The sequence below is a fragment of the Zalophus californianus genome, chromosome 5 (assembly GCF_009762305.2).
Source record: "Zalophus californianus isolate mZalCal1 chromosome 5, mZalCal1.pri.v2, whole genome shotgun sequence".
In the NCBI taxonomy this organism is placed as follows: domain Eukaryota; kingdom Metazoa; phylum Chordata; class Mammalia; order Carnivora; family Otariidae; genus Zalophus; species Zalophus californianus.
In genome coordinates, this window is record NC_045599.1 from 57,222,518 (window position 1) to 57,236,766 (window position 14,249).

Below are 14,249 nucleotides of genomic sequence, written 5' to 3' on the forward strand. Positions count from 1 at the left end.
CCGTGGTTATGAAGTTAAAGACCACACTTAATTTTTTTTGACAATCTTGAGATGAAGTATTTTTTTCTATCATTTCTATCTTTATAGACCTTGTCATTGTATTATATATGTATGTGACCTGAGTCATTTTGGCCTGATTCAGGCAATGTCAGACCCTTTTCGTCTCTGGCAGTGAGAAGTGGAGTGTGAGGGGTAGGAAGTAGACGTGTCCTTCACCGCCCGCCTCTCTCCCAGGTGGTGTATTACAATGGCGGCAAATCCTACCAAACGTGCAAACGGGCACAAGAAAGCCGTTCCTACAGCCTGTTCTTGACTCCAGGGAAGTCCGTCTCTCTGCTGAACAAGCCCTTACAGGAAAGAGCTATGGGACCTTGATGACATGCCGACAGCAGGACCATCAACCCTGGGCTTGGTCAGGCCTTTAAGTGTTAGGGAGCAGGACCAGTGGGCTCTAGAATCTGGAGTCTCAGCCAAGGGTACCATTCCACCAGTTTGAGGCTACTGGGCTTGGAGGATGCTTGCTCATCCCATGGTGCTAAGGGCAGAACATTCTTTCCAGTCAACTACATACCAACCACTCTTATCACCAGTGAAACATTGTCTCTGCGTTGCATTAACAACTTTCTCATGCAGATTGCTAAAATGATGTGTAAAGCCCTAAATATCTATCTCTGGCCTATTGATTCCTGGTTAACATGATTTAAATTCCAGAGCACAGAACAACTTAACTCCTCTTTGTACTGAAGTACTTTTAAAGCAAATTGCCACCAGGACACGTGATGATAGCATGTTAAGGGGTGAGTTTGTTTACTGTCTATTACCCACTACAATGTGAGCTCCTTCAGGGCAGGACTTTGTTTTCCTTATGTATTAGCATAGCTCTAGGTGAATGGGAGGAGGGGAAAGGAAGGGAAGGGAAGGGGATGCTTTTTTAAAATTCACCTGGCGATGGGCTGTGGTTTCCCTTCGCAGGTGGAATCCCGCACCCCACCGCTCCTCCCCCATCCAGGTAAACTGGTTAGGCCTTTCGTGAGTGAGGGCTAGTCCTCTTCCCTCCCTCTGGCTGCCTGCTGCACCCCTGTCCACTTTTGCAGTCCAGAGCCTGTGACCTCCCGCTGCTTCAGCAGCCAGCTCCCCCTTGGCCCACACAGCACTGCCTACTGGAAACCCTTTCTCCTCCTCTCTTTGCCTTCCTCCATCAGTAGTGGGGAGGAGGCCTGGCGCTGCCAGAAAATAGCTTAGATCAGTCCTTTAGCCTTTCTGGAGCTTGGTTTCCTCATCTGCAAAATGGAGGTATGTCAGGCTCAGTGCCGAGGATTTAGGTCATCTCGTTTACGCCATATGTGATCGTCACTGCAAGCCTACAAGAGTAAGGAGACTTACTCTATTTTCTAGAGCGGAAAATGAGGCACAGAGAGGGGAAGAAACTTGCCCTGGGTCACTGAGGCTCCGCGGTGCTGCTCCCAAGCACAGACTTACTTACCCCTCTCCTAGCTGCTCTGGGGTGGAACTCTGGGAACTGGCTTCTAAGAAGCTTACCTGGGAATTGGGATCTACAGTCATGTTCACAAATCCTGGCCTTAGATGAACTCCAAGTTGCCTCCCGGTGCTTGCTGTCCTCCCATCACTATCTACTCTGGCCCGGGGAACTCACCCACTTCCCACCTAGCTTCATCAGCTACCGGGGAAGACATAAAGACTTCCATTAGGGCCTGACCATGAATATTGGCATATCAACAGCACAGGCACTAGGGAGACCCTTGATGGTGATGGGGATGGGAGGGAGATGGAGGGCTACCTTGGGCCCAGGGAGTCCTCTTGGCTCGCAAACCATAGGTAAGTCCTTCTTCGCTTTGTATGTAGGGCAAGACCTGCTTACAGTGGTATAGGATGCCGTCTTCCCGGGTTAAGGAGGACACACACAGACCACGCACATACACACTACTTACTTGGATGAGACAAACTTTCTCTTTCTTTGAAGCTCAAGAAAGTAATTGAATTCAGTTTTTTCTGACTTAAGAATGTGAAATTAGAGTTCTATCCTCTGAACAAGCAAGAGGGTAAGGCTGGAGTCAGCAAACAAACGTGGCCTGACTAATGCCCTTTACAGAAAGCTACTTCCAACATATTTTGAAGATGTCAGGAAATTCCACAAGTATCTTGTGCCTGTCCTAAAGGGGCAGTGATGAATGAGTGGAAAAACTCTACAATCCTGCCCCCCAATCAGGCTGAATCCAGACAGGAGAGCCCTGAGATTGGTACAAGCCAGGCCTTAGTGGGGGAGCAGGAAGGAGGACCTCCTTCAGCAGGGGAACCGTCATGGCTGCCCAGAGCCCAGCCTGCACAGTGGCTGCATAGGAATTGAAGAAAAGAAATGATTCAGTTTGCATGAGAAACAGAGTGCCTCTGGGAGAAATAAACTGTGAAAAGCAGTGTAAATAAGAGAGCTGGAGCAGGGACGGGGAAGAGAAGAGGTTGGATGAAGCCTTTGCCTTGGATTCCTCTCCTGGGGGGCCACAGTCTCCCCCCGTCCCAACCACATCATAAACATTTTCCCTCGCCTGGGTTACGCTGCCTGATATTTCCTAATGAACACATCCAAGCGAAGGAGGTCTTGCGTGTGAAGGTGTGTATTGCAATAGCATTCATGTTCCCCCAGTTTGGGAAACTCCTAATTGTCCCAGTGGTATGGTTACAGAAATGATGGTTATAAGCCCCATCATTTCATTTTAGAAACATAAACAACATGGGATGGTTTTATTAATGATTGGGGGGAAAGCAGAAGCAAAATTGTATAAATCCTGTGATTCGTAAAAAGCACGGATATGATTGGAAGCACACTAAGGGGAATTCAGAAGTGAAAACCATTTTTTGGAGGGGTGGAGTAGGTGTTTTGCTTTTGTAATCTCCTTTTGGCATATAATAGTAAATCCAGATCAATTGAAGAATGCAGTTATCTCTGGATGAATCTAGGGTCGTCAGCCCTGGACACGCCTTAGATTCACACAAGACTTCCAAAAACCACCTGTGCCTGGGCTCCCAGCTGAGCAGTAAGGTCAGAATGGCTGCGGGCATGGCCCTGGGCATTGGTGTCTCACGGCACCATGTTGTAACAGCTCCACAGGTGATGGTGTGCACCCAGCTCTGAGCACCCCTGGGCGAGACTGTGGTCATACAGGGCCATGCACCCGACTTCCACCAGATTACTCTTCTGACTCCACATTGAAACAGCTGAGGATGTGGGACACTCGTCTGGGGCCTGGGGGAAGGCGGGCCATTTGGCGCTCAAGGGGCCTTTGTGGGGGTGTCTAAGACTGAGTGGGGTACCACAGAGATAAGTTAGAGAGATATGAGGGTGTTTTGAGAGTCAGAGAACACCTTTGTCCACATTCCATCCTTCACCTGGTGAGTTTCTGCTCCTTCAAGATGAATTTTCTTCGCCTCCATCCCCTCTGAGAAGTCTTCCCTCAGTGCCGCACCCCCACCCTGAGATCAGCTCCCATCCTGCGCACCCCCATTGTACCCTGTGGCTGGCTGTATTACTGTCCTTAGCATGTTGTGTTATCATGATCCTTTTGCATCTGTCTTAATACAAAAGGGGACTTTGTTTTATTAATTTCGGGCTCCCTGGTGCCCAGTGTAGTGCGTGGCACATAAAGCTTAATGAATGATCATTAAATGAATAAATTCACAGAAGAATGTGTAAATTAGGACTATATTAAGGACCATTTTGCTTCGTAGACAAATATTCAAGGGGTTTCTAGTGCTCTTAGCATGGCAGTCCAGTCGCTTGGATGGATCCAGTGGTGAAATAGCTTTTTTAGATAAACCTGGGAAACGTGCCATCGTTTGTAATGCTGTTTTCATGAGAAAAAATGAAATTCGTTTTGTGCTTTCAAGAGCCAACTTCTGGGTGAATCCCTAGAGCACAGTGTAAAGTAGTTCCTCCTTATCGGAGGTTTCCCTTTATGCAGTTTTGGTGACTCATGTCCCTCTGGTCTGGAAGCAGATGAGCCTCCTCCTGACACAGTGCTAGAAGGTCAGTGGTAGCCTAATAGCACGTCCCAGTGCCTGCGTCGCTCACCTCCTGTCTGCATTTCCTTGTCTTAGGTCATCACGAGAAGAGTGAGTGAGGACAGGGGCGCCTGGCTGGCTCAGTCGGTGGAACCTGGGACTCTTAATCTCACGGCTGGGTCGTGAGTTCCGGCCCCACGTTGGGTGTAGAGATTACTTAAATGCTTAAAAAAAAAAAAAAAAAAAAAAAGTGAGCCCAGGATAATATATTTTGAGAGAGAGACCACACTCACCTAACTTTTATTATGTTGTTATAATTGTTCTACTTTATTGTTAGTGATTGTTAATCTGACTGAGCCTAATTTAGAAAGTAAACTTTATCATAAGTAAGTGTATGTGGGAAAAACACAGTATATATAGGGTTCGGTCCTATCTCTAGTTTCAGGCATCCACTGGGGGTGTTGGAACATCTCCCCTGCAGATGAGACAGGGTTATGATATTACTGATTTAAGGACTGCCTCTACTTTCCAAAATGCCCCTTGCTGAGTCCTTAGTATTCCTTTTTTAACTTCTTTTTTCTTTTTTTAAGACTTTATTTATTTATTTGACAGAGAGAGACACAGCGAGAGAGGGAACACAAGCAGGGGGAGTGGCAGAGGGAGAAGCAGGCTCCCCGCCGAGCAGGGAGCCCGACGCGGGGCTCGATCCCAGGACCCTGGGACCATGACCTGAGCCAAAGGCAGACGCTTAATGACTGAGCCACCCAGGCGTCCTTCCTTTTTTAACTTCTACCAATGATTTGACTGAGTCATCCAGGAAAAGTTCTTTCCAAAAGTTTCAGTTAAGCAAAGAGAATGCTTCCCTTTTACCCCTTAAAAGGTAAATTCCATGAGCTGAGTCTGGATCTACCCCATTTCAGGCCTTTTCCCAAAATGAACATTTAATTTGTTTTCCTGATTTCAGCAGTCAATGGGACGGATCCTTCAGTCAGCGTTTGAAACCATGGCTCACACTGGCATGGCGCCTGCCATGTGCCAGGCACGGCCTGCCTGTTACTATTATTCAGCATCCCTTGCTTCTTCCCAGGAGCCCCGTAAAAGCCACTGCTGATCCTGCATTGAAGTCAAAAAAACGAAATTTAAGAAAGAGTCTAAATGTGAGGGCAAAACTTTCCTCACCCTGTCCAGAATGGTGCCAGTGGTTTCCTTTTCCCAGCCTCTAACCAAAGCGAAAAATGATACAAATGCCCTGGAGCCCACTCCACTGGGAAGGCCCTGGAGAAGCCGCGGCCCGCCGAGGGATGCTCTGGCGGCCACACCCCCGGCAGCGGAGCCGGAGCACTGCAGTGAGCCAGCTCCCTGCACTAGCACGGGGCTCTCAGAAGGAGTGAACGGTGCAGGACAGGGCCACCGTGATAAAATGTGGAACGGGGCTGCCGGGCTCCCAGGGTACTGTTTGGGGAAAGAATTTCCATGTAAAAGATTTAAGTAGGTTGAGCAAGAATTGAAAACAAAGGATTCTGGCTGGAGAGGTAGGGGAAAAGGGATGGAGTTTATAGAAAGATCGTAGATCAGTTCATTCTTTCTCCCTGGTACTTGCTGGTTAAGAGAAGGCACGGAACATCTTTGGTCTGAAAAAAATTCAGGAGCTTGTCCTGCTGTTGAGAGGTCAGCGAGTCAAATGCTGAGCTCTGCAAACTCTCAGCTCCCCACCCTCAGAGGACTTAATGAGCATGAAGTAACTTGCACTTTGTGTGTCTGTAGAAGTTCATGGCTTGCTTTTAAGTAAGAGCAAGGGAGTAATGAACTGAAAGCTTATTTACTTTATAAACAGACAACCAGCAAGGGAGAGCTACTTCGAGAATGATTTTGGTAACACAGCTGTGTGTCTGATGCATGGGAAATCAACCCTCCAGCTCACAAGTATTTGAAAAAAGAATTTACTTATCCAAGGAAAGGACAATCACATTTTCTCAAATGCCAGTGCTAATTTAAGGAGGCTATATGCTTTGGATCCATACCAGATTTTCGTGTGAGGAACTGTCTCTGTTCAATAAATGAAGATGGAGAGTCATGGAATATAAAGATTTGGTCATTTTCGTTTTTTGGGTTTTTTTTTTTTTTTTTTTAAGCTTCAGATACCAGATGCTCCCGATGCGTGTCTCTTCAGCGCTGTCCAGAAATCTCAGGAAGTTGTACATACCGTAAGGAGATAGCCACCCATATTTTATACCCTGTTCAGAGTTACGGCTTGGGAAAATACAGTTATTTTAACCCAGCTGTAAACTCTGTTTGGGTCATTCTGCAGTTTCAGCATCGAGAGACTTCTTCCTTCGGAAGAATGTTTTCCTCTTATCAGCACCATACACACTAGCCATTTTTCCCAGACCGATACAGTTTATCTTACTACCAGAAGATGTATTTGGTAATTTATGAGCCTAGAATCTAGAAACTAAAATGTGGTTTAAAAAAAGCGAAGGAGGTCAGTCTGAAAGGCTACCTACTGTAGGACTCCAACTATCTGACATTCTGGAAAAGGCAGATTTAGAGACAGTAAAAAGATCAGTGGTGGCCAGAGTTACTGGGGAACGAGGAGGAATAAATAGAGGGAGCACAGGGGATTTTCGGGCAGTGAAACTATGACTCTGTATGATACTGTAATGGTGGACACGTGGCCTTATACATTTTTCAAAGCCCACAGAATACAAAACACAGAATGAACGCTGACTTAAACTATGGATTTGAGTTAATAACAATGTACTAATATTGGGTCCATCAATTATAAACCTGTGTACCACACTGAGATGTTAAAAGTAGGGGTGCGGGGTGAAGATTTATGTGGGAACTGTCTTTGCTTTTTACTCAGTTTTTTTTGAAAACCTAAAACTGCTCGAAAAAGTGTCACTGAACAAACAAGGAGTTCAGCCTCATGGCATCTCCTTGGAGGTGGGGGAAGTGGTGGATGATGATGTCATTCTACTGAAGTCCTCTGCAGTACCCAGCAGGTAGCCTCCAGCAATTTCATTTGAAAATAGTTATCAGTACATTAAATCTTACCTTTCTAGTGGTCGTTGCTATTACTAGTCTCTTTATTTAAAAACAAACCAAAAAGAAGAAGCATATAAAATTAGCTTACTCTCTTCTCAAGAAGTTCCTGTTTTTCTGGCAGAGATTCTGTTACACCCCTTCCACATTCCACACAGTTGGCAGTTTTGCCACACGGCCAAGGTCTGCCTACTCTACCTTCCAGGTGTCTTGGCCAGACAGAAAGTTGGCGCTTGCTACCTCTTTTTAGGTCTGTACTGACCAGTGAAGTCACTGGCCCTGGACAAAGTCACAGGCTGAGTTCTGTAGGAATGCAGCGTATTCCTCTCTGTGGTGTGGGAAGGGGGGGCAGGTGGATAATAACCACAATGAATATCTACACTCTGTAGAAAATGGCACTAGGAATAGCTCAGAGAGTGATGAGTAGTTGTGACTGGCCGAAGGAAAGCCCACACTTACCTGTTTACAAATCAAAGAAAGAGGTGTACTGGATGCTACACTTGACAGCGTATAAAATGCACTTCCCTCTGGAGGGGCAAAAAGGTGTCCAACAATGATCTTGCATTCGATTTGCCTTGAACACCCAGATGTATCCGGTGACGGACAAGAAAGTGAACTGACATAGAGGCCGAGGACGTTCATAGTATGTCATGATGTCAGGGATGTCAGTACCCTCATGAGCGAAATTAAGTTTCCTAGAGTAAAATCACACTCAAATACCAGCAGAATGAGCAAGATCTTCTCTAGGCCGACCATCGGATTCTCTCCAGTAATATTTTCCTGGACGTGATTTTCCACACAGAACTCTGATGAGGATGGAGGAAGTGCTGTTAGCTCATTGGTGGCCACCCCGCTCAGCATTCGGTGTCTGCCTGCTACCAAAACATGTGTGGAGGGAGCACGATAATTCACCTCTACGGCACCCGAAAGATGAGGAATACAAGCCAGACATCCCTGATTTTGTCTGATAATTCCATGGTTTTAGTTATTTAAAACCTCACACGTTAACGGAGCTATGAGGAAAGAGGGAGGGGAAAAAAAATCTTAAGAAATATATGGTCCTGTATTTTAATTTAACTCTGGAAGAGAGAAGAGACTTTTTGCCCCGAAATTCCTTTTTCTTTCTGTTCACGATAAAGTGGAACTTCTGGGCAGAATAAGAATTAGTCAAGGTGAGCAGAAAATCAGCAGAGGGCTGAAGGACCGGTGCCAAGAGCTGAGGTTCTCTACCTCTGGATGGGCTAGCAAGCATTCCATCACTTGCCTTAATGAGATACAAAACTCTTCCTGGCGGTCCCTAAGGACATGTGTGTCTAAGGTTGCATCTGGGAAGTCACTTTGTCAACCTTGTCTTGTGTCTCTTCCCCTTACAGGGCGACAGGCTTTGGCTTCTTGAATGCCCTGTGCAAAGCAGCGGCCGTCCTTGGAAACTTAATATTCGGCTCCCTGGTCAGCTTCACCAAATCGATCCCCATTCTGCTGGCCTCCACCGTGCTGGTGTGTGGGGGACTGGTGGGCTTGCGCCTGCCCGACACACGAACCCAAGTCCTGATGTGATGGGGAACAAGCCGTCCGTAATACTGCATTTCTTTCTCCTGCCCTGTGTCGACCCTCCGGACTGACTCAAGGCTTCAGTTTGTTTGTTTGTTTTTTTTTTTTCAGATCTCAAAAGGTGGTAAAATAGCAGAACACTAACTCTTGCCGTGACTGAAATGTAGATGCATACCATCCTGCCCCTTAGATGTGAGTGTGCAGTGTTTTTCAGGCCTTGTTCCCCTTCCGAACTGGGCTCCTCCCAGCTCCCAACAGTCAGTCAGCGGAAGCGTTGTTGAAGTGTCCTCGGCAGCCGGGCCTCCCTGAGATCCCGCTCCCTGAAGGTTGAGGAGCCTATGCTGCCCTAAGAAATAGATCCTGCCTCTGATTTCACATTCATGGGAAATATAAGTTGGCATATTATTGCATTTGTGCTGAGGAGAGGGATTCTTCTTCTTCTTTTTTTTTTTTTCAAACAGAGTGATATTTCCTGTTTACTTAGAAAAGGACACCCAGCTTAATTCTTGCTGTTACAGCAGGGCCTTTCAAAGAAAACCATGTGGCACCAAACGGAGCTGGGTGGGGCTCTTTTGAGGCCTGACAGAGAAGGTGGCTTTGCTGACAAGACAGATAAAGGCCATGCCCTGAGCAGCAAAGATCTGAGCGAGCGGCACACGCCAGATTTCTGCCCAGTTCCAGTCCTGAAAAATCTGAGGAGGGAGTCGTGCTGGTATCTGTGATGCTGGCCTGGGGGCCAGAATGTTAGAAGATCAGAGATCAGAGACAGGCTTCTGCCTCCGTTTACCCCCGTCTCCTCCCCACCCCCACCCCAGCTACCCTTGATCTTGCCAGGGAGCAGGTTCCGAGCAAGAGAGCCGCTTTCCGAACCCTGGGTCTGCCTGCCTCATTCTGCCCTTCATCCGAACTGTGCTCAGTCTAGAGATGGTCGGTCATCTCCGTTGTTGTAAGCTGCAAATGAGGAAGAAGCCCACCTCTAGAGGCGTTTGGAAAGGCAAAGTGCTGCCTCGAGGGCACCACCTTTCTGGGGGACGGCGCCCCCGCGCCCTTGACGCTGGGCTTTCTAGCTGGTAGCGCTGAAGTGGGTCTTCTTCCTCTAGCTTCCACTGGGCCCTGTGCTCCCGGCTGCCGGCTGTGTGGAACCCCAGCGGCTTAGTCCAAGCAAGGGGCCCTCTGGCAGACAAGGTGGTTTGGGGCTGCTTGCTTTACCTGTGGAATCCTCCTGGACCTGGAAGACAGAGGTCAGCCGGACATTCCCACGGGCTGTCGGCTTTGCGACCTTCTCACCCCTCAGGCCTGCCCCTCCTCCAGGCTCATCCTTTTTATGCACCTTTGAAATCTGAAGCCTCCTTATAGACTTGCAGCAGTGACCAGCAGCCAGGAATAAATCCCATGTTAAAACAGTATTCCTGTTTTTAACTCCGTCTTGTCAAAGGGTTATCCTTGTTACTTATTATAGCATTTCCAGCAGGCCGCAGCCCCGGGTCCCCGGGAAGGGAGAGCCCTTGTTTCCAATAGCCATTCCCTTCAAAGCCCCGTCCTGACCCCGAAGGCCCTCTGCCTCCTTCTCCCCTTCCTAATGGTGCCCCTGGAGCTGCAGAGTGCAGAGTTCTGACTCTGTGAAACATTTCTTTCATGAACATCGCCATGAATCGATCGCCCCTTGAAGTCATTCAGGTCTGTGAAGGGGGCAGCCTGGTGTGGGAGGCTGGCAGGAAGAGGGTGGTTCCCTGGGGCGGTCGGCTCAGGGCCAGAACATCGGCAAAACGCCAACCCCAGGCTGCAAAGGTGGCAGGAAGAGGGAGAATCAGACAAGACTAGATGAGATCTCTTAGGCTGATGCCAGCAAAGCAGGGAAAGAAACGGAACTGCCTCTCACTTCTGCCTCTGTAGTATTACTGGAGAACAAAGCTAGCATTCACACAACCCGGGAAAGTACCTTGTATATTATTCCTCCACGTGGATTCATTTCCCTACCTACCTACCCCTTGGTTCATCTTCTTCAAAAAGGCGCATATGGGGACCCGAGCAGGGCTGTTTTAGTTGAACACAGCATGTACAATCACAGCTACCAAAGCAAGATGTGTTTGTTCATCAGCCCATTCAGAAGCAAGAGAAATGTGCATGGATGTCGTTGTCTCTAGTCTTCTTAACTTTCTGAAAGTTAAGATAGTCCAGTAAGCCAAGTCCACTATCATAAATGTCTCACGTGTCTGTTGTAGCCCTAAATGTGTAGAAAGGCTCCCAAGCTGCAGAGCTTAGCAGATGCAGAGTTTTATTTGAACATTGGCTGGGTCAGAATGAGATTAAATGAGCAGAACCCCACTTGGTGAGACCTGACACCATACATTCCCTTCACAAGGGCCTTTCTTGGCCCTCCCGTCACCTGATCCAAGCCTCCCAGGTGGCCCAAGAGGGATCTATTCTAATCTCCTGGACAGTCTGTGGTCACAAACCTTCTTGGTCACCACCTTTTCCACCTTCCACGTAGTTTTCTCTGCTTCCTTTGCATTGTTCCCATCACCTTGATTTTCTCTGAGAGAGCTCAGGTTGTTCCCGAAGTATGTGGCAGGGCCTGTCTGGCTTGTTGTGGGGTTAGCTGGCTTAAGATAGAGCCGTGCGATTACGCAGGAGCTCAGCTCTGTCCGCGGAGCAGCCTGCCGGCGCCGGGACCTGCAACCAGCATCTCATTTCATCCACAAAAGAAGAAAAACGAGAGTATGTGCCAAAAGGGAAGCCTAGGAAACCGTTCCACTTGCTCCTGTATTTCTGACTCCTTCTCTATCCAAAATGTCCTCCTCGCTCTTTGGAATCAATCCAGAATGCCAAACCCAGAGGCCGGGGATCACCTTACACCCAGAGTAGTGACCCTGGGAGAGAAGATAGATGGGCCCTAGCCGCCTCCTTAATGCTGGACTCATCTTCGCAAGCACCAAATAGGTTTAGTCTAGGAACGGACAAATTAGCAAGTAGGCAGGTTGTTTGGGAAGCCCCTAGGAATAGGCCAGAAAACATAGTTCCGATGTTGTGTGTGCTGCCCGCTTCTTAGGATCCTGAACATTATCTCCACTCAGTGCTGGTTTGACAGTTATCATTGCCTGCTCGGGAAAGGGACCCACCCCGCCACATGGACACGGTTAGAAGACTCTCTGGTCACCATGCTGTCACCAAGGCTGTGTCCTGTAGCTGTCCCGACTCTTTTCTCCCTTTTGTTCTTGAAATAGGAAGACCTAGGGCTGCAGAAACTGAGTCTTGATACCACCTAAGTTGGCAAAGGCACCTTCATTTACAAATTTACTCACCAAAGCAGACTGCAGGTGTGCACCAAAACCTGCTTCGCTGCTTCTCTGCATGTCTTTAGATATCATGGGAGAGGTGGGGAAAGCAATGTAGTGTCAGAGAGAGTCCAAGCTACCGCAGAGAAGGTTCCAGTGAAGGGCACACTGGAGCCTTTCTAAACCCTGGGATCATTTCAGAGTCACTTCGCGGGCATACCTTTTGATTCCCTCTGCCAACCAAAATAGAATATGACAGTCTCCAGTCTTTTCGATTTAATATCAAAATGGCCCTTATCTCTTTCTTCATCTGTTCAATGCACTAAAGGCTCTGAAGTCGGAAATGTCTGAATTTGGCTTTTACCTGGTATCCTAGTAAGACAAGTGGTTGGTTGTTAAGGTGCACACTGGCTGTATATTTGGTTTTCCTCTAACCCCCATGTCATGCTGACCTTGGTTCAGTGACCAAAGCTACAGAAACACAAGTTATGTGGCAACAACAGAAAGAACTCTACACCCCAGGGCACTCAGATGAACTATACATTTCTTACGGTTTTCGTTTCTGCCAAACAATGTATGTTTTGAGAAAAGCTTTCCTCGCAGTGTGTAGGACGTAGACAAAAGAAAATTCTCATTGTCCCCTAGCCATGCGCGTCCGTTCATTGTCCCGGGTACGGAGTGCCAGTTCTGCGTGTGACGTTCTCTTGCCCCATCCCTCCTATCAGCAGCGTCCCGCCCACCAGACACAGCTTTGCCAGAGCTTTCGTGGCTCTTTCTCCAACAATACCTAGGTCTCAGTAATCCCAGGCTTCTGAGTTACAAGGATACAGTTCGTGGATCCGTCTAGGCCCTTGTTTAAGGCCGGCGAGGCTGGGTGGGGCAAAGAGGGGGCCAGAGCGTTGCCTGATCTCTTGTCCTTTCATGTGATTATGCAGTACACATTGATGGAGCTCTTCCCTGTGCTGGCTTGAAAGCCACTAGTGAACGCTTTGCAGGACTTGAGTGAAGGCAGAGGAAATGGGCATGAAAGAGAAAACAGCAGTAATGGGGTCTCACATGGAAGCCCCCGCCCTAAAAGCACCAAATGTTGTTTTCCCAAATTTAAAAGAAGCCCTAGCCTACGGTGGGCAGTCGAGAAACAACTCAGGCATTGGGACTAGTGACGGGAGGAGAAGGCCCCTCAGTTTCTCGGCCTTCCTTGGAGGGACTGCTAACTAATCCTTGGGAAATGAGAGAGGAAGGCACACATGCTGTTGCTGTGAATGCCTCGGCATGAAGTCGCCCTGAGGTATTACTCAAGGAAAGGTAGCAGCCGCAAAGATAGCCCCTTCTCCGTAGAGACGCTGGCTTTTAAAGTCCCGGAGTTCTTTCCGTGGTGGCCCGAGAGGAGAGGTGGGGGCTGGGAAGTCTGGCCCAGAGCGGAGTCAGCGCCCCGCCTCAGCGGCGGCCCCGTCCCCTGGCCTCAGCTTCCAGAGCTGTTTCCTTTCTGATTCTGAAGACTGGCGTCCACTGTCTTTGCAGACAGGCTGGAGACGCTTTGCCCCCTCTCTCCTCGGCAGATAAGCTCCCCAGAAAACAGGTTCTGGCCGTTAGTGGCCTGAGCTTTTCGGATTTCAGTTCAAAACCAGTGCAGAGCTGTTGCAAAGTGTCTTGAAGCCCCAAGGACCTTTGGGGCTCTGGGGCCTGAGAGGAAGCAGAGCAGAGAGAGTAATTGGTGTGGACCCCCCTCCCCTATGGGAGCCCCGATTTCCTCTTTCACCCACAAACCCTCTCCTCCTTAGCTCCCTGTGGTGGTACACACTCACTTCCTTTCTTTCCCATCTATTCTTCTTCCTCCTTGCCTCCTCTGGTCACCTCTTGACTCCAGCCGCGTACAGAGGCCAGGCCAAGCTTTCCTGGCACACTTGGGACTGAAGGGTGCGCCCATCCGTGCCTCTGGTGGAGGCCCAAAGGGTGAAGAAGGTGTTGAATGGCAGTGGGTGCGGGGAGTCTAAGCTCCAGACTGTAGGGGTTGACACAGTTCCCTGAACCAGAGATTTCTGGCTGCTTCTCTCTCCCGTGCATGATGAGATGGCCACCATTGGCATGGGATCCGAGAGAGGCCCATTTCTGGAGCAGAAATCTGAGACCTTAGCATTGGACTCCCAAAAGAAAGACGAGGTAGCCCGCAGCAAGGCTCTCGGAATTCATTGACCCCTGGGAGGTAGAGGCTCTGCTCGGTGCCAAAGGCTGGGGGCTTCCTAGTCTGACTTAAATGCTGACATTGCAGAGGCTGCCCACTCTCTGCCTATACCCTGCCAGTCAGGCTCCCCTTAGAGCCAAGAGTGCCCAAAACTAGGAGGAGGAGAAAGCAGCCCTCGGCCC

The 14,249-nt window shown here is 48.7% G+C and overlaps 1 protein-coding gene across 3 annotated transcripts in view; it reads left to right on the plus strand.

Moving 5' to 3' along the window:
* The window catches only part of SV2C (synaptic vesicle glycoprotein 2C), a 198,670-nt gene extending 184,421 nt beyond the window's left edge, over positions 1-14,249 (plus strand). For 2 of the 3 annotated variants that reach the window (XM_027606820.2, XM_027606821.2), the window contains exon 13: positions 8,433-8,616. In XM_027606820.2, the coding sequence (XP_027462621.1) occupies positions 8,433-8,616 (184 nt within the window). Of the gene's footprint in view, positions 1-8,432 lie in introns of all 3 variants that reach the window. The other variant, XM_027606822.2, reaches the window with a different exon arrangement.